This window comes from Budorcas taxicolor, chromosome 11 (assembly GCF_023091745.1).
Source record: "Budorcas taxicolor isolate Tak-1 chromosome 11, Takin1.1, whole genome shotgun sequence".
Classification (NCBI taxonomy): domain Eukaryota; kingdom Metazoa; phylum Chordata; class Mammalia; order Artiodactyla; family Bovidae; genus Budorcas; species Budorcas taxicolor.
The window spans coordinates 65,788,800-65,806,730 of NC_068920.1; the positions used below are offsets into that span (position 1 = coordinate 65,788,800).

The 17,931-nt window shown below is 47.5% G+C and overlaps 1 protein-coding gene and 1 pseudogene across 1 annotated transcript in view; one reads left to right on the forward strand and one right to left on the reverse strand.

Annotated features, from left to right (window-relative positions):
- Nucleotides 1-17,931, forward strand: part of NPAS2 (neuronal PAS domain protein 2) — a 100,644-nt gene that overhangs the window by 54,316 nt on the left and 28,397 nt on the right. The window contains exons 7-12 of the mRNA XM_052648228.1: nt 2,902-3,020; nt 3,893-3,975; nt 4,728-4,834; nt 8,923-9,070; nt 11,712-11,796; nt 17,081-17,222. Coding sequence (XP_052504188.1) covers nt 2,902-3,020; nt 3,893-3,975; nt 4,728-4,834; nt 8,923-9,070; nt 11,712-11,796; nt 17,081-17,222 — 684 coding nt within the window. The remainder of the gene's footprint in view (nt 1-2,901; nt 3,021-3,892; nt 3,976-4,727; nt 4,835-8,922; nt 9,071-11,711; nt 11,797-17,080; nt 17,223-17,931) is intronic.
- On the reverse strand, nt 6,142-6,403 carry LOC128056113 (dynein light chain 1, cytoplasmic-like; annotated as a pseudogene).

Here is a 17,931-nt window from a genome sequence, read left to right on the forward strand (position 1 = left end):
AGGTGCTTACTGACATGAATTTAGCAATCGAAAAGGTCACTCAAACTAGTTTGTGGTTTGTGTGTGTGCAGGCTATTGTCTGACTCTGCAACCCTATGAACTGCAGCTCACCAGGCTCCTCTGTCCGTGGAATTCTCCAGGCGAGAATACTGGAGTGGGTTGCCATTTCCTACTCCAGGGGATCTTCCCAACCCAGGGATCAAACTTTGTCTCCTGGCCCAGGCAGGCAGATTCCTTATCACTGCGCCACTGGGAAGACCAGGTCATGGCATAAAGATTTTCTCTTAAATTCTTGGGATGTCCTCAGATGTTCGTTTGGAAGGTCTTGCTATTCTGAAAGAGAAGAGAGGATTTTATTAGGTTTTTATCTGGCAGGTAGTGTCTCTAGATTCAGGCAGAGAGGATCTTCCACATCTGGGAAATTTTTAAACGTCTTTTTTTTAATGACGCAGATGTTCACATCTGCAGACCCTTCCCTTGTGTGGACTTGTTTTCCTTTCCCTTGGTCACTTCCTTGGCCCACCCGAGAAATTAATCTGCAATGATCTAAGCCAGAGACCGACAGATGTAAATTCTCTCGGGCCCACTCTGTTTTGTTTTCCTTACTTTATATTCATGTTTGGAAACATTTATTAGTATTTATGCGAAGGCGTTCAGAGACTATGTTTGGTAAAATGAGTGTGTTCCTGTTGGTGGGTAGCCGACCACTATAGATAGAAGACCCAGTATAGATGGATTCACTTAGAAACCTGTAAACATAGGAAACAAAACATTACTGGAAAGCCAGAGAGTCTTACTGATTTCATTTCAGAAAACAGTTTTCTGATGCTTTTTATGGTCTCAAATTGGAAAACATAGCTATGTCTTAATCTACAAGCTCAGAAATATGCATGATATAATCAACTACATTTTAAAAAGAAAGAAGTAATGTAGGTTACCTAGGATAATAATCCTCAACCCTGGCTGCATGTTAGTAAATTGGGGGAGGTTTTATTGTTTTTTTAAAGAAACATTTTAGGGACTTTCCCTGTCCATGGTTAAGATTTGACCTTCCAGTGCAGGGGTGCAGGTTTGATCCCTGGTTGGGGAACTAATATCCCACATGCCTCTTGACCAAAAAAAAAAAAAAAAAAATCTAAACATAAAACAGAAGCAATATTGTAACAAATTCAATAAAAACTTTAAGAAAATAAAGAAAAAATTTTATTTTTTTACTGACTTTTTAAGACCCAATTTTATTTTATTTAAAAAAAAATTTTGGCCACATGGTGTGCAGGATCTTAGTTCCTGATCAAACCCATGACCCCTGCATTGAAAGTGTGGGATCCTAACCACTGGACCACCAGGGTGGTCTCTGGGGAGACTTTATAAAGTGTTGCTGCCCAGGCTTCACCCTGAGTTTCTAAAGTAGCTGATCTGGGCTGGGGGCAATCATGTATCTAGTTCTGGGGAATCTGGAGAGAATTTCATGTACCTGATAGGTTGACGTTTCTCCTATTGAACTCTTTTTTTCCACCCAGCAAACCCCACTGAAAATAACGAGAAGTTTTCTCTGGAAGGTAAAGCCATTTTTCACAGTCACCCTGAAGACAGGTGTTCTGCTCCTAGGGAAACGGCTACTGATGCCAAGTGGTACCACCCCTGGGCCTCTTGGGGGCCTGGCCTCAGCATCATGGTGGGCGGGAGCCCAGAACAGCCCCCTCTCGGCCCTGTTAGAACCAGGACTTGAAGCCCCAGGACCTGGGTGGAGGCCCTGCTGCACCATTTCAACTCTGAGTGAGCTCAGTTAATACACACAAGCCTCCTAGACCTTGGGTTCCTCATTTATAGGATAAGGAAAGCCAGCCTTCCCGGCCTGTGAGAACACATAAGACACAATGAATGGGTTTTGTCACCTGGGCAGTGAGTTCTGTTGTGGACACTGTGTAACTGGGGAGTGGGGGGCGGTTGCTGTGAATCCTGAGCTATCTCCTCAGTCAAGTCCTGCAGCATCCTGGGCTCTGTGATGGTTCAGGGCACAAGCTCTTGAATCCCAGGTAGACCAACCCAGGGTCAAGACCCACTGGCTCCCCTGTAGTAGTAGTAGTACTGGTTACTTAGTCATGTCCAGCTCTTTGTGACTCAGCAGACTATAGCTCATGCTCAACAAGGCTCCTCTGTCCATGGGATTCTCCAGGCAAGAATCCTGGAGTGGGTAGCCATTCCCTTCTCCAGGGGATCCTCTCAACCCAGGGATCGAACCTGGGTGTCCTGCACTGCAGGCAGATTCTTCACCATCTGAGCCACCATACTTCCCCTGAGCCTGTCAGTATCAGAACACTGTCCAACGATGCAGCTCACCCTTAGGACACAAGCTGACGTGCGCGTCCAGACCCTCCTGGGGCCGTCTGCTGGTCTGGCAGAGGACTTTTTCCCAGCGCAGTAACCTCCGTGGCTACAGGACTAGTGGCAGTGGGAGGCACAGTTGTGTGGTGTTGTTTAGTCACTACGTCATGTCCGACTCTGCGACCCCATGCACGGTAGCCCGCCGCGCTCCTCTGTCCATGGGATTCTCCAAGCAAGAATACTGGAGTGGGTTGCCATTTCCTCCTCCAGGGGGTCTTCCTGACCCAGGGATCGAACCCACATCTCCTGCACTGGCAGGTGGATTCTTTACCACTGAACCACCCGGGAAACCCTAGTTGTGCATTGCTGACTCAAATTCCATGTCTGTCTGGCCTTGTGCCCATTGCTTCCCAGTCTGAGCCTCAGGTTCCCATACAGTGGGGGTAAGAATAGCACTTGACATCCCCAAGTTGCTGTGAGAATGAAATGGCTGATGGACCTGAGGCCGCTCGGTGGTGCCCGGGGGGCTGGCCCCACACCAGCTAGGGCTGACCTGTGTCTCCTCCCCTCCACCAGTGCCCAGCCCCTCTTGTAATGGCTTTGATGGCGCCCTTTCAAGGCCCTGCCGAGTGCCCTTGGGGAAGGAGGTCTGCTTCATCGCCACCGTTCGCCTGGCCACACCACAGTTCTTAAAGGCAAGTACCCAGAGAGAATTTATCTTGCGGAACAAGTACCCCCAAGTCACCTTGTGTGGCTGGTAATTCCTTGTCTTTCTGGGAAAGAAGATTTCAATGAGCTCATCACCAACTCTGAGAATGTTCAGTATCTGATTTCTGTACAGCAACAGCCCCACAAAATCTTTCCCCAAGCCTCAGTTTCCTAAAAATACCAGAGCAGGTAGCCATTCCCTTCTCCAGGGGATCTTCCTGACCCAGAGATCAAATCCGGGTCTCCTAGACTGCAGGCACAGTCTTTACCTGGAAAGTCCCTCTTTTGGACTTCATGGACTGTAGCCCGTCAGCATCCTCTGTCCATGGGATTCTCCAGGCAAGAATACTGGAGTGGGCAGCCATGCCCTCCTCGAGGGGATTTTGTTTGAAGGCAGTCAATCACTGGGGCAGAAAAGGGTCTTCCAAAACTCTGTAAACCTTCCTACTCTTCACATGTATGTTGACACCAATCAGCACACACAGAGGTAAAACCTGTCAGACAGATCTCCAGACTCTCATCTGTAATTTCTTTCCCTTGGATGGGGTGAACGTTGAGTTAAGTTACTCATTCAAATTCAGATGAAAAGCCATTTTCCATGTGTTTACCACATGTCTAGATGATAGGAAGGGAGGGGTATGACATTTTGGCTCTCAGAACTTTCTCCCCAGCTCATGAAATAAATTTAGCAGCCGCTAATACCGAAATTAGCTGCTGATGAGTTTTGGTCCAATACAACTTGGAAACTTGCTCTAAGTGCTTTTGACTTCTGTTGCCGACCGTGCATTCTTGACACAACTGGGGGTGGGGAGTGAGAATCTGGTACCCCAAGTCATATTTTTCCTCCCTTTCAATACAGGAAATGTGCATCGTTGACGAACCTTTAGAGGAATTCACTTCAAGGCATAGCTTGGAATGGAAATTTTTATTTCTGGATCACAGGTTTGTGAAAAGAAAAACACATTTGGGTTGGGTGCTTTTTCAAGCGCTTATTTCCAGGAGCCAGGCTCTCCCTGGGGGACAGAAATCAGACCTGGTCCTCTCTTGCGGTGGGGAAAATGCTTGTGGCCAAAGGGCTGGGCTCTCCCTCTACTGCATTCATCCCATCTGTGGATATGTCCTGGGTGTGGGTCAGAGCATCTCAGGAGAGCCACACAGCCCCGCTGGAGACATCTCTGGGACATCCCTGCCTGCCCCATCCCCACCCCACCCCACTCGGGACCCTCGCTAGCTCCCATTAAGCAAGGCAAGATGTGAAGGAAGCTCTCGTTTTATTTCCTTCAACACCCTTTCATCCCTTTAGACCAATCTTTTTTCTTTCTTGTGTTACATTTTTTCACAGTTGAAGAACTAACAATCTCCCCTTCCTGCCCTTTGATTTTTTTTTATGACGCTTTAGAATTGGGCTGACTCCATGCATAGCTGTTTTTAATTATTTTCAGCAATAATAACATTTATGATCACTGGGGCCAGTTTAGGTCAAGGGAACCAAGTGTCTAATGCCAAAAAATGTGAGCACTTTGGAAAACACCGCCTCTCTGGTTTTGACCATTGCCAAATGGTTTTTTATGTGCTTATTATTGAGAAATGAGGCCCCTGGGTTGATCAAGAAGCATGCAAACTGCCCCTGCCCATTGGCCACTACAGGAAGCCCGCAAGGCTGATGAAGACCCCCCTACCAACTGTCCTTGCAGAGCCCCTCCTATCATAGGGTACCTGCCTTTTGAAGTCCTGGGAACCTCGGGCTATGACTACTACCACGTGGATGACCTGGAGCTCCTAGCTAGGTGCCACCAGCACCGTGAGTACCCCTGCCAACCCCCCAGCTCCCCTCCTGAGGACCTCCATTCTCTCCCTGCAGCCCTGACAGTGGGATCGTAGGCTCTGCAAGTCGATGTATTACTTGGTTTCTTCTGAGGCCAAGAATTTTAACTTCTCTGAGATGATCAAGTTGTGGTCCTTGTTGGAGGTCCTTGTCTAGATTCCCCTGTGTTTTCTTTGCACCTGGAATTGACTTTGATCTGTGTGCTTCCTCCCCCAGCCCCTTCCCAGCTCCCCTCAGCTATGCAAACTATTTGATCTTTTTTTTGCTTTTTAAGTAGTCTGATAACTATTCTTTATTTGGGAGCTTTCTCTAGTTATGGCAAGTGGGGGCTACTCTCTAGTGGTACTCGGACTTCTCATTTTGGTGGCTTCTCTGGTTGCAGAGCACAGGCTTTTGGGCACACGGGCTTCAGTAGTTGTGGCACAGGCTTCAGTAGTTGGGGCTCATGGAGCTTGATTGCCCTGTGGCATGTGGAATCTTCCCAGACCAGGGATCAAACCTGTGTCCCCTGCATTGGCAGGTAGATTCTTAACCACTGGACCACCAGGGAAGTCCTACAAACATTATTTTATTGGCAGATTCAGTGCCTCCTTTTGCCACTTTGGTCTCCTGGTTAGGCTTTCTCTTGACCACTAGCGTGTAAAGAGGACCTAAAGTCCAGGCACTGAGACAGTGCACCCAGCTGCTCATCTTTTCTGGACCCGTGGTCCAGCTTTCTGCCCTGCCCAGGCCTAACCCAGCAGCATCTGTGTGTACCGGGTACCCCCAAGGAAGCCGCAACTTAACCATAGGAGGCCTGCGTGGTGGTCTGCCGTGGAAGCCCCCGTGGCTGATCCTCTGTATAGAGCCATGTAGAGCCAGAGGCTGCTGGCTGTCAGGTCTGTTTGTGGTCCAGTTCTCCCAGCGTCTGGGTGGTCTCTCACACAACTCCAAAGACAGCTCCAGCTGCAGCAGGATGGTGAGACCCAGGAAAACCAGGTGTTTTTTTTTTAATGCACACTTCTTCAACAGATTTATTTCTTTAAAGGAATGGATTTTGAAGAGAAAAAACATGGGGCAGAGAGGTATGGAATAGAAAATAAATACAAATGTAAGATGTTTTGCTAATTGGTTAATAACCACAAACTAGTACAGGGAATGCCCTGCACAAAACAACGATAAAGGTTCAAAGATGGGTGTGTTCCCTGAGGCAAGGCTGAAGGCCACAGTCTCTGGTGTTTGGAATTTAGGCTGCAGTCCTTGTTTTCGGATGGATCACTGGCTGTGTGGCACAGTCCATGCTTTTAACCAGATTTGAACAGGAGAACGGCCACTTGGCCCAGGTAGGAGTAGATGAAGTGTTTGGTTTCGTGTGTCACGTGACTACCGAAGTTCCTCCCCACGATGCCAGGTGGGGTTGTGCTTCTTGTCAAACTCCTTCTTGATATGGGTCGCAATGTCCTCTATATTATATTTCTCCAATGCCTGAGTAGCACATTCCACCAAGTCCTGTTGCATCTCCTCCAACATATCAGCATTCTTGATCGTGGCCTTTTGGTCACACATGGTTACCAAGGAGCAGGGGCTGGCCGACTGCAACGGTCTCCTAGGGGAGGGGCTCGTGACGCTCACGCCCACATAGAGAGGCAGTCGCTACCAAAGCTGTGGCACATCTCAAAAACCAGGGCTTCTTCTCTTTTTCTTTTACTTTAAAATATTGTATTAGTTTTGCCATACATTGACATGAATCCGCCACGGGTGTACATGTGTTCCCCATCCTGAACCCCTCTCCCACCTCCCTCCCTGTACCATCCCTCTGGGTCATCCCAATGCACCAGCCCCAAGCACTCCGTATCATGCATCGAACCTGGGCTGGCGGTTCATTTCACATGTGATAATTTACCTGTTTCAGTGCCATTCTCCCAAATCATCCCACCCTCGCCCTCTCCCACAGAGTCCAAAAGACTGTTCTATACATCTGTGTCTCTTTTGCTGTCTCACATACAGGGTTATCATTACCACCTTTCTAAATTCCATATATATGTGTTAGTATACTGTATTGGTGTTTTTCTTTCTGGCTTACTTCACTCTGGGTAATAGGCTCCAGTTTCATCCACCTCATTAGAACTGATTCCAATGTATTCTTTTTAATGGCTGAGTAATACTCCATTGTGTATATGTACCACAGCTTTCTTATCCATTCATCTGCTGATGGACATCTAGGTTGCTTCCATGTCCTGGCTATTATAAACAGTGCTGTGATGAACACTGGGGTACACGTGTCTCTTTCAATTCTGGTTTCCTCAGTGTGTATGCCCAACAGTGGGATTGCTGGGTAATATGGCAGTTCTATTTGCAGTTTTTTAAGGAATCTCCACACTGTTCTCCATAGTGGCTGTACTAGTTTGCATTCCCACCAACAGTGTAAGAGGGATCCCTTTTCTCCACACCCTCTCCAGCATTTATTGCTTGTAGACTTTTGGATAGCAGCCATTCTGACTGGCGTGAAATGGTACCTCATTGTGGTTTTGATTTGCATTTCTCTGATGATGAGTGATGTTGAACATCTTTTCATGTGTTTGTTAGCCATCTGTATGTCTTTGGAGAAATGTCTATTTAGTTCTTTGGCCCATTTTTTGATTGGATTGCTTATTTTTCTGGAATTGAACTGCAGGAGTTGCTTGTATATCTTTGAGATTAATTCTTTGTCTGTTGCTTCATTTGCTATTATTTTCTCCCATTCTGAAGGCTGTCTTTTCACCTTGCTTATAGTTTCTTTTGTTGTGCAGATGCTTTTAATTTTAATTAGGTCCCATTTGTTTCTTTTTGCTTTTATTTCCAATATTCTGGGAGGTGGGTCATAGAGGATCCTGCTGTGATTTATGTGGGAGAGTGTTTTGCCTATGTTCTCCTCTAAGAGTTTTATAGTTTCTGGTCTTACGTTTAGATCTTTAATCCATTTTGAGTTTATTTTTGTGTATGGTGTTAGAAAGTGATCTAGTTTCATTCTTTTACAAGTGGTTGACCAGTTTTCCCAGCACCACTTGTTAAAGAGATTGTCTTTTCTCCATTGTATATTCTTGCCTCCTTTGTCGAAGATAAGGTGTCCATAGGTGTGTGGATTTGTCTCTGGGCTTTCTATTTTGTTCCATTGATCTATATTTCTGTCTTTGTGCCAGTACCATACTGTCTTGATGACTGTGGCTTTGTAGTAGAGACTGAAGTCAGGCAGGTTGATTCCTCCAGTTCCATTCTTCTTTCTCAAGATTGCTTTGGCTATTCAAGGTTTTTTTATTTCCATACAAATTGTGAAATTACTTGTTCTAGTTCTCAGAAAAATACCATTGGTAGCTTGATAGGAATTGAAATGAATCTATAGATTGCTTTGGGTAGTATACTCATTTTCCATATATTGATTCTTCCAATCCATGAACACGGTATATTTCTCCATCTATTAGTGTCCTCTTTGATTTCTTTCACCAGTATTTTATAGTTTTCTATATATAGGTCTTTTGTTTCTTTAGGTAGATATATTCCTAAATATTTTATTACTTTCATTGCAATGGTGAATGGAATTGTTTCCTTAAATAAACTCCCAGTTGAAGAATCTGCCCAGATTTAAGGCTCTCTTAAGCTTTTGAGCATTTGGGGAAGCAAGAGGATCATCCCTCCATTGTTTCAGAATTCGTGACCATTTCCTGTGATCTTTTTTTTAAATTTATGTCTCAATTGGAGGGAGATTGCTTTACAATGTTGTTGTGTTGACTTCTGATGTACAGCAACTCAAATCAGCCATAGTTATATACATGTCCCCTCCCTCTTGGGCCTCCCTCCCCGCCCCCATCCCACTCCTCTAGGTCATCACAGAGCACTGAGCTGGGCTCCCTGTGTTATGTAGCAACTTCCTACCAGCTCTCTACTTTACACATGGTGGTTGTGGTCACTGAAGAGCCATCACTACTGGGGAAATGACTGCTGTGTGGCACTGTCATTTTGAAAGCTGGTGTTGTTAAAAGTGACTGTGGGAGGAAAGGGTCCTTGTGTCCTAACACTGGTTATTCGCCGACTCTGTCTTCCACTCACAGTGATGCAGTTTGGCAAAGGGAAGTCGTGCTGCTACAGGTTTCTGACCAAAGGCCAGCAGTGGATTTGGCTCCAGACCCACTACTACATCACCTACCACCAGTGGAACTCCAAGCCCGAGTTCATCGTGTGCACACACTCGGTGGTCAGGTGCGGGCCAGGGGCTAGGAGGGTGGGCGGGCTGGGGGCTGGGAGGGTGGGCAGATGGCTTAGGGGTCCCTAGCAGGTGGCTCAGAGCCCCAGTATCCTCAGGGGTCCCCAGTTCTGAGGAGTGAGCCCGGGCCTGAGTTCTGCAGCAGGACTCTGCTCACAGTGAGCAGACTAATCCCCAGAAGCCAGCTCCTTCCTAGCCCACACCCAGCCCTGGCCTCCCAGGGCTGAGACTTCCTCCCAGGGCCCCACCAGGCCCCTCTGACAGCCTCACTGAGCTCTTCCAGGCAGCCAGGATGTTCCTCCGTAAATTACTGCTTCAGTGACCTACTTACATATTTTCCCTCATCTCCATCCGGCCCCCAGCCTTCCCTTGTCGCTGGTAGGAAAAGAAAATTAAAATTTTGCCTCTGAATAACTCAGAGACATAGTCCCTCCCCCCGCCCCCCCCCCCCCCCCCTTTTTGAATGCCTCAAAAACTACTGCTGGCAACCAAGGCAGGGTGGTACAAGAGCCAGAGGGTTCCTGGTAGATCCCTGACCTCAGGGAGAGGTTATCTGCCCCAGCCCCATGTGGGTGGCAGGGCTTCCAAGGGAGGAAGCAGATCCAGTGTTTCCTAGATACTGCCTGTGTAGTGTCACAGTTCCCAAAGGTAAAGGGGAAGTGCCATTTGGGTTTTTTTCCCCAAGTACAAAAATTTTAAGAACATAAATTAGTTTTAAGCTGGTCTAGAGGAGAGCTTTTGAGGAGAGCAACGAAAGAAAGGTTAGAAGGATCACATTCTATATAGGTATCAATACAGAACAGATAGATGATAGATAACAGATATATGATAGATCAAGAGATACATATACATACCTGTTGTTATGTACATGTACATAAGCAATGGATGATTGCCAGCAGATAACGGGTAGTTAGGTAAATGGATAGGGCAATAGATGATAGATAGGTGAATAGGTAGAGAGTTAATTGATAGACAATCGATGGTTGGTTGATTGATAGATAGGTAATAGATGGATGGATAGATACTATCCATATACACATGCTTATCTATTGGATCGGGCAAAACGTTCACTTTGTTTTTCCCGTAAGAGCTCTAGAAACCCGAACGAACTTTTTGGCCAAGGCAATACACACACGCTCACACACACGTAAATCCCTTGTTTAGTAAGTGAGAAAAGAGGAAGGATAAGAAATGCAGGTGTTTCTTGGCCAGTGACCCTGATTATCACATACATGCCCACCCCCAGGGACCTGACCCTGACTTCCCAGCCCACCCCTGGGCACGTCAGCAGCCAGTGTTTTCTGATTCCACGTCCAGCCTCCACACCCCACCCCCAACTGCCTGGACCTTTGCCAGGGGGTCCTTTTGTCCCCAGGTAAGACAACATCGTCAACACCTTGCTCCTCAGAGTCTGATTTCCGGTCCATCTTCTCAGATCCCAGAATGAGATTCTCAAAGAAAGTAGGGAGCAACCAAGAGAGAAATGAGGCCACAGGTGTCCCCGAGGCCCAGGAGCCACCACCGCTCCCCAAGGCCCCATACCCAGCCCACAGCTCTATAATCGGTGCAAAAGCCACAGCTGGGCCACTCAGCCATCACCACTCTGAGTTGATTTCCCCATGCCATTCAAAAAGTGGGTCCATAGACTAATTGGCCATCTGGGTCTGGCTAGTTCTAGGTTTGGTCAAAAGAAAACTTCTGGAAGTTTCATAGTCTGTAATCGTAGTCTGTAATTACTAAAAAAAAAAAAAAGTTTATATATCACTTCCTCCTGTGCATAGTCCAAACTGAGTAGGTCTCCAGAAAGTCTTCTAATTATTTGAAGGCTGAGGCTCATCATTTTAATGAAAATAGGCTTCTAAAGACAATTGTGTGTGGGGGTTTCTGGGTGGGATGGGTCAAGATCAGTCAAAAGAGAAAAGAACAAAAATAACAGAAGAAAATGTAGGCAACAACATCCTGGAAAGGAAAATGTTCTTCTTTATGTGTTTTTAAAAAATTTTATGATTGTTTTTTTCTTTGGCCGTGCCCCACAGCTTGTGGGGTCCATTCTCTTCTCCAGGGGATCTTCCCAACCCAAGGATCGAACTCATGTCTCCCACATTGCAGCCAGATTCTCTACCATCTGAGCCACCAGGGAAGCTCTTTAGTTCCCTGAAGTGAAGTCGCTTAGTTGTGTCCGACTCTTTGTGACCCCATGGACTGTAGCCTACCAGGCTTATCCATCCATGGGATTTTCCAGGCAATACTGGAGTAGGTTGCCATTGCCTTCTCCAGGAGATCCTCCCATCCCAGGGTCTGAACCCACGGATCTCCCACATTGTAGGCAGATGCTTTACCATCTGAGCCACCAGGGAAGTTCCCTGACCAGGGATCAAACCCAGGCCCCCTGAACTGGAAGCATGAAGTCCCAGCCCCTGGATCACAAGGCAAGTCCCAGAAAGGAAGTCACTCCAAATGTCATAGTAGAAGTGACTCCTGTGGAATGTAGGCCCAGAAAGAAACCCCATCCCCAAACAAGTAACTGGGCCAGGCTTGCTAGTGGCTGCCCTGGGAGAGGGTGTCACACAGCCCTCTTTGCTGGTGTCATCCCGGGACATACCCCTTCCAGCTGTGGTCTCTTGATTTCCTGAGCAGTTACGCCGAGGTCCGGGTGGAGAGGAGGCAGGAATTGGCGCTGGAGGACCCGCTGCTGGAGACCGTCCACCCTTCAGCACTGAAGGTAATCTGATCCCCAGCAGAGGAGGAAGGCAAAGTTTGGCTGAGTAGAATCTTTCATGAGTTGTGATCATAAAAATAGTAATACCTGAAGCAGCAGGTCATGTTTTTTGAGCTCTTGCTATGTTCACAGTACTCGTCAATGTAATTTGGGGGGTATTTGCTTACTTGCCCCTCATTGAGGTTCCTGCAAGGTGGGCACTGTCACTGTCCTTCAGGTGAGACTGAGCGTACTATGGATGCAGATAACGTATCTGAGGTCATGGAGACTGGGAACTCACAGAGCTGTGAAGGAAAACAGCCTCTCAACTCAAAGCAGGGTTTGGTGACCTTCCAGCCTTAAAAGAATGACTGTGCAGGCAAACCTCGGAGATACTGCAGGTTCCAGACCACCACAGTAAAGTGAATATCACCACAAAACAAATCACATCACTTTTTTTGGTTTCCTAGTGGATATGAAAGATATGTTGACCCTATTCTGTAGTCTGTTAAGTGTGCAAGTGAAAGTGTTAGTTCCTCAGTCATGTCTGACTCTGTGAACCCATAGACTGTAGCTCACGAGGCTCCTCTGTCCATGGAATTCTCCAGGCAAGAATACTGGAGTGGGTTGCCATTCCCTCCTCCAGAGGATCATCCCAACCCAGAGATCGAACCCAGGTCTCCTGCATTGCAGGCAGATTCTCGATTGTCTGAGCCAACAGGGAAGCCCAGTTGTTGTTTTTTTTTTAATGGCATACCTTAATTTTAAAAATCTTTACTGCTTAAAAAATGGTAAGCAGCATCTAACAAGACAGGAATGCCATGAACCTTCAATTTGTAAAAAATCACACTCTCCAAGAAGTGTGATAAAGGGAAATACAATAAAACAATGTCTGCCTGTAGGTGAGTCCACTTTGTGTCTCTCCCACAGATGAAAAGCGGGGGGTTATTCCATCATCCCATTGAGTCTCTGCATCCTGTCCTCCCCTTAGGCCAAGTGCTGTACCTGCCCTCAAAAAGAGCACCCCACAAGCTCATTGCCCCTCACACTCCCGCTATGGTACCACTGGCAGGGTGTACTGGCCGCTTCTGTGTCTGGGGGTCTGAGCTGACATCCTTTTTGGAGCCACCTTGGTGTCAGGGAGCCCTGAGAGGAATGGAGAGGTGTTTCTCTTCACAAAGCCCAGACCTCTTTCCTCTCCAGCCTGAGTCCCTGGCACCCTCTGGCCAGGCAGCCCTCATCGCTGACAACTCGACAGAAGCTCATAAGCAGATCAGAACCCTGTTTCTCAAAGGTCATTCTTCAAGCAGACACATATGTTGGGAGGAAAAAAGAGAGAAAGCAAGAAAGGGAATGTTGTATTTCATCAAAGCTAAGAAGTCATCGATTGTAAGATCTCTCTCTGTCTCCACTAGGAAAGAGAGAAAGCTGCCCATCTGTGAAGTCAAGATTTCTTATTGTGAGTTGAAGGACATATCCCAATTTCATTTTATGTCAAAACGTGGGAAGGAAGTTCATCTTGATGAAACACAGTTCAAGTTCCAACCAGCCCATGACCTAGAATCTAGTCTCTGGCTAGAAATTGACACAACAGCACTGGTCAGTTTATCTTTTCTATGTACTGGGAAACAAAGAAAAAAATTTAATGTGATTTGCTTTATTGTGATACTCACTTTAGCGCAGTCAGTGGACCATCGACGCATCTCTGGTCCATTAAGAACTGAGTTAGGAAGAGGAAGAGATCCCCTTTAGAGACCAGAATGCATTTGCACCTTTGCTGAGCCGCTCCAACTGGCAGGCAAAGTGCTGCTGCGTTGTGCGGTGATTCCTCACCAGCACCATGGTACAACACCTCTGTCATTGTCCATGGACGTGTTTATTACCCAGCTCTGTCACATGAAGGCATCATATGTCATGCCCAAGGCTGGAATTAAGCTGTTCATAGGCAGGTGTTCGACACATCATACATCACAGCTGAAGATCAGGCATACGGTGTGTCATCCAGCCAGAAATTCATTATTGAGGTTTCTGATCTTTGGGGAATATTAGAGCTCAGTGAAAGTTCTCGTCAACATGTACTTATGTATAAACACACAGAAGACTCTTGAGAGTCCCTTGGATAGCAAGGAAATCAAACCAGTCAATCCTAAAGGAAATGAACCCTGAATATTCATTGGAAGGACTGACGCTGAAGCTCCAATACTTTGGCCACCTGATGCGAAGAGCTGATTCATTGGAAAAGACCCTGATGCTGGGAAAGATTGAAGGCAGGAGGAAAAGGGATCAACAGAGGATGAGATGATTGGACGATATCATCAACTCAATGGACATGAGTTGGAGCAAACTCCAAAAGATGGTGAAGGACAGGGAAGCCTGGCATGTTGCTGTCTGCAGGGTCACAAAGAGTTGGACGTGACTGAGCGACTAAACAACACACACACAAATACAATCTCAGGCTGTCAGATTCAGAAGTCCCTTTTAAAGTCACAGCTCCAGGACTGTGCTTTTCAAACTCTTAGCGGTAATGGACCATTTGGATTTTTAATTTCAAGTCTGTCACTGACGGATGGACTATAAAATGCAGATTCCCCTGCTTGTGTATGATGTACGGCAGATGGCTAGAAAAGTTTTTCAGCTCTTTCTCTCACTTCCTGCATTTACTTGTCTGCTGACCAGGCACACACAATTCGCCTGGGACCCCACTCTAAAAGGTGTGATTTGGGAGAAGGAAATGGCAACCCACTCCAGTACTCTTGCCTGGAAAATCCCATGGACAGAGAAGCCTGCTAGACTACAGTCCATGGGATCGCAAAGAGTTGGACACGACTGAGCAACTTCACTTTCTTTCTTTCTGCTTATCTGGTCACGTAAGACCCAGTTACATAGGTTGTGAGAGCTGGACTGTGACGAAGGCAGAGCGCCAAAGAATTGATGCTTTCAAACTGTGGGGCTGGAGAGGACTCTTGAGAGTCCCTTTGACAGCAAGGAAATCAAATCAGTCAATCTTAAAGGAAATCATCCCTGAATAATCATTGGAAGACCTGATGCTGAAGCTGAAACTCCAGTATTTTGGTCACCTGATGCAAAGAACTGACTCATTGGGAAAGACCCTGATGCTAGGAAAGATTGAGGGCAGAAAGAGAAGAGGGTGCCAGAGGATGCAATGGCTGGATGGCATCACTGATGCAATGGACATGAACTTGGGAAAACCCCAGGAGATGGTGAGGGTCAGGGAAGCCTGGTGTGTGCGGTCCATGGGATCACAAAGAGTTGGACATGACTGAACAACAACTTCTTGCCTGGAGAATCCCATGGACAGAGGAGTCTGGTGGGCTACAGTCTATTGGGTCACAAAGAGTCAGACACAGCTGAAGCAACTTAGCTTGCACGCATGCCATGACCAAGCAGTAGGGTCTGAAAATATACACTGAGCCCAGCAAACCCAGACACACCCTGCGATTCTGTTTTGCCCAAAGGCCTTTATGGCTGGTAGCAATCATTTCAGGGCTGTTTGGGCACACTCAGGGTCCACCCGCACTGGAGGCCCAACACAAAGGATAGAACTGTCATGTAGACTTAGACACAGGGATTTAAGACCTGAGACCAGGGACACCAGCCTGTCCAGGCAGCCCAGGAATCCCACCATCCTTCTGAGAATAGGAAGGAGCTTGGCTGAGGAGAGTAATCATTATGTTTCTTCTTTAGATTAAAAATCACTACAGTCATCTTCTTAGGCTTATGACCCAGGTGGCATTAGTGGTAAAGAACCCACCTGCCAGTGCAGGAGATGTGGGTTTGATCCCTGGGTCGGGAAGATCCCCTGGAGGAGGGCAGGGCAACCCACTCCAGTGGGCCCCTGGAGAATCCCACAGACAGAGGCGCCTGGCGGGCTACAGTCCTTGGGGTTCCAAAGAGTCGAACACGACTGAAATGACTTAGCACACGTGCATGAGTGACACCTGAGCCAATGCAGGACAGAAGGGTGGTTCCTCAGGGTTGGAAAGTCACAGTTGCTTTCTCTTCATGCCATGCTCTTGAGGCAGAGGCACCCTGAGGGCCCAGCAACAGTTAGGATCCAGGGGTCAAGAATTGGAGACCTTTGCCCCTTGGCCTCGGGTGCCTTGAGGCTGCAGAGGAAGAGTAGTGGGGAGACGGTGTCCAGAACGGTCCAAAGGCATTTGCCTGATTGGAGTATTTATTTTTTATTTTTTTAATATTTGTTTATTTGGCTGCATCAGGTCTTGGTTGTAGCACCTTCATTGTGGGATCTTTATTGCAGGCTTCTCTAGTTGCAGAGCTCAGGCTTCTCTCTCTAGTTGGGGTGCACAGGCTTAGTTTCCCCAAAGTATGTGGGATCTTAATTCCCCATGCAGGGATGGAACCCACGTCCCCTGCATTGGAAGGTGGATTCTCAACCACTGGACCACCAGGGAAATCCCAGAGTATTTTTCTTTCTTTAGATTTTTTTTTTTAATGTGGACCGTTTTTGAAGTCTTTATTGAACTTGTTACAGTATTGTTTCTGTTTTATGTTTTGGTTTTTTGACTGGGAGACATGTGGTATTCTAGCTCGTGAGGCGTGTGAGCAGGGATTGAACCTGCGCCCCTGCATTGCATTGGAGGGTGAAGTCCTAACCAAATCTCCAGGGAAGTCCCTCATTGGAGTATGAGTAACCCAGTCCCACCAGTAACCTTATTTCTAGAATCTGCCTCTCCACCCCGCTTCTGGGAAAGCCAAGATTCTGGGCATGAGGTGACAATTTTAAGAAAAAACAAAATGCCAGGTCAATTATGAAAATCTAAAATATCAAAATAGAAGGCAAGAAAGTGTAATCAATACTGCTTACAGGCTGAAAAATAACCTGAAACTCAGTTGCTCAGTCATGTCCTACTCTTCGCAACCTCATGGACTGTAGCCCACCAGGCTCCTCTGTCCATGGGATTCTCCAGGCAAGAATACTGGAGCGGGTTGCCATGCCCTCTTCCAGGGCATCTTCCCAACCCAGGGTTTGAACCCGGGTCTTCCGCATTGCAGGCAGATTCTTTACCATCTGAGCCACCAGGGAAGCTACCAGGCCCTCAAAGATGCTAGATTATATATTCGTATAAATAGTCCACCTGAATGTCTGTGGAATTCTCTCCAAGCAGTTACAGTATTTCTCTCAGTACCCTTCAAGCTTTCCTGCATATTTAGAGGGCAACTAAAGTAACATAGTTCATTGCCACAGTCTTGATGCTGAAACATGGACTCTGTGTGTGTGTGTGTGTGTGTGTGTGTGTGTGTGTGTGTGTGTGTGTGTGTGTTTCAGGACAAGGGCTCCAGCCTGGAACCTCAGCAGCACTTTAATGCACTTGACATGGGCACCTCAGGCCTTAACACCAGTCACTCACCATCGGCCTCCTCAAGAAGTTCCCACAAATCCTCGCGCACAGCCATGTCAGAGCCCACCTGTAAGTGTGACTCTGCAGAGGGCAGGGCGGTTGGGAGTGTACACAGAGTCCCATGAGGGACCCCACATTCAAGGAGAAGCCGGGCAGTCCGTGGCATGAAGCTAAAGTCGCCATCTGGTCCCCACTCCTTGCTTTCTTTCCCTCTAGCTTCCTCCCCCACCCTGCCGCACCCCGCTCCATGCTCTGGTTCCTCCGCTGCCCCACGAAGCCGACATTCAGTGGGCGTCACACGGGCCTGGTGAGCTGTGCGGTCAGGCAGGCGGCTGAACCTCGTGGTGCACCTAAAGCTTGTGGGTGCTCTGCTGTCACCCCCTGTGCCCCCACTGAGGCTGGAAGCTGGCAGAACTTCCGGGCCTCTCGGAACCACCTGCACTCCTGCTAGGCTCCCTTCATCAGATTCCAAACAGGCCCATGTTTCATGCACACTGTGGTCACCCCCCCCCCCCCCACTTTTTAAAATTTTTACCTGTTTATTTATTTGTGGCTGTGCTGGGTCTTCATTGCTGTGTGCAGGCTTTCTTTAGCTGCGGCCAGCGGAAACTCCTCTCCAGCTGCGGCGCGCGGGCTTCTCACTGTGGTGGCTTCTATTGTTGCAGGGCACGGGCTTTAGGGCTTGCGGGCTTCCATAGCTGCAGCACGTGAGCCCAGAGGCTGTGGCGCACGGGTATAGTTGCCCCGCAGCATGTGGAATCGTCCCAGACCAGGGATG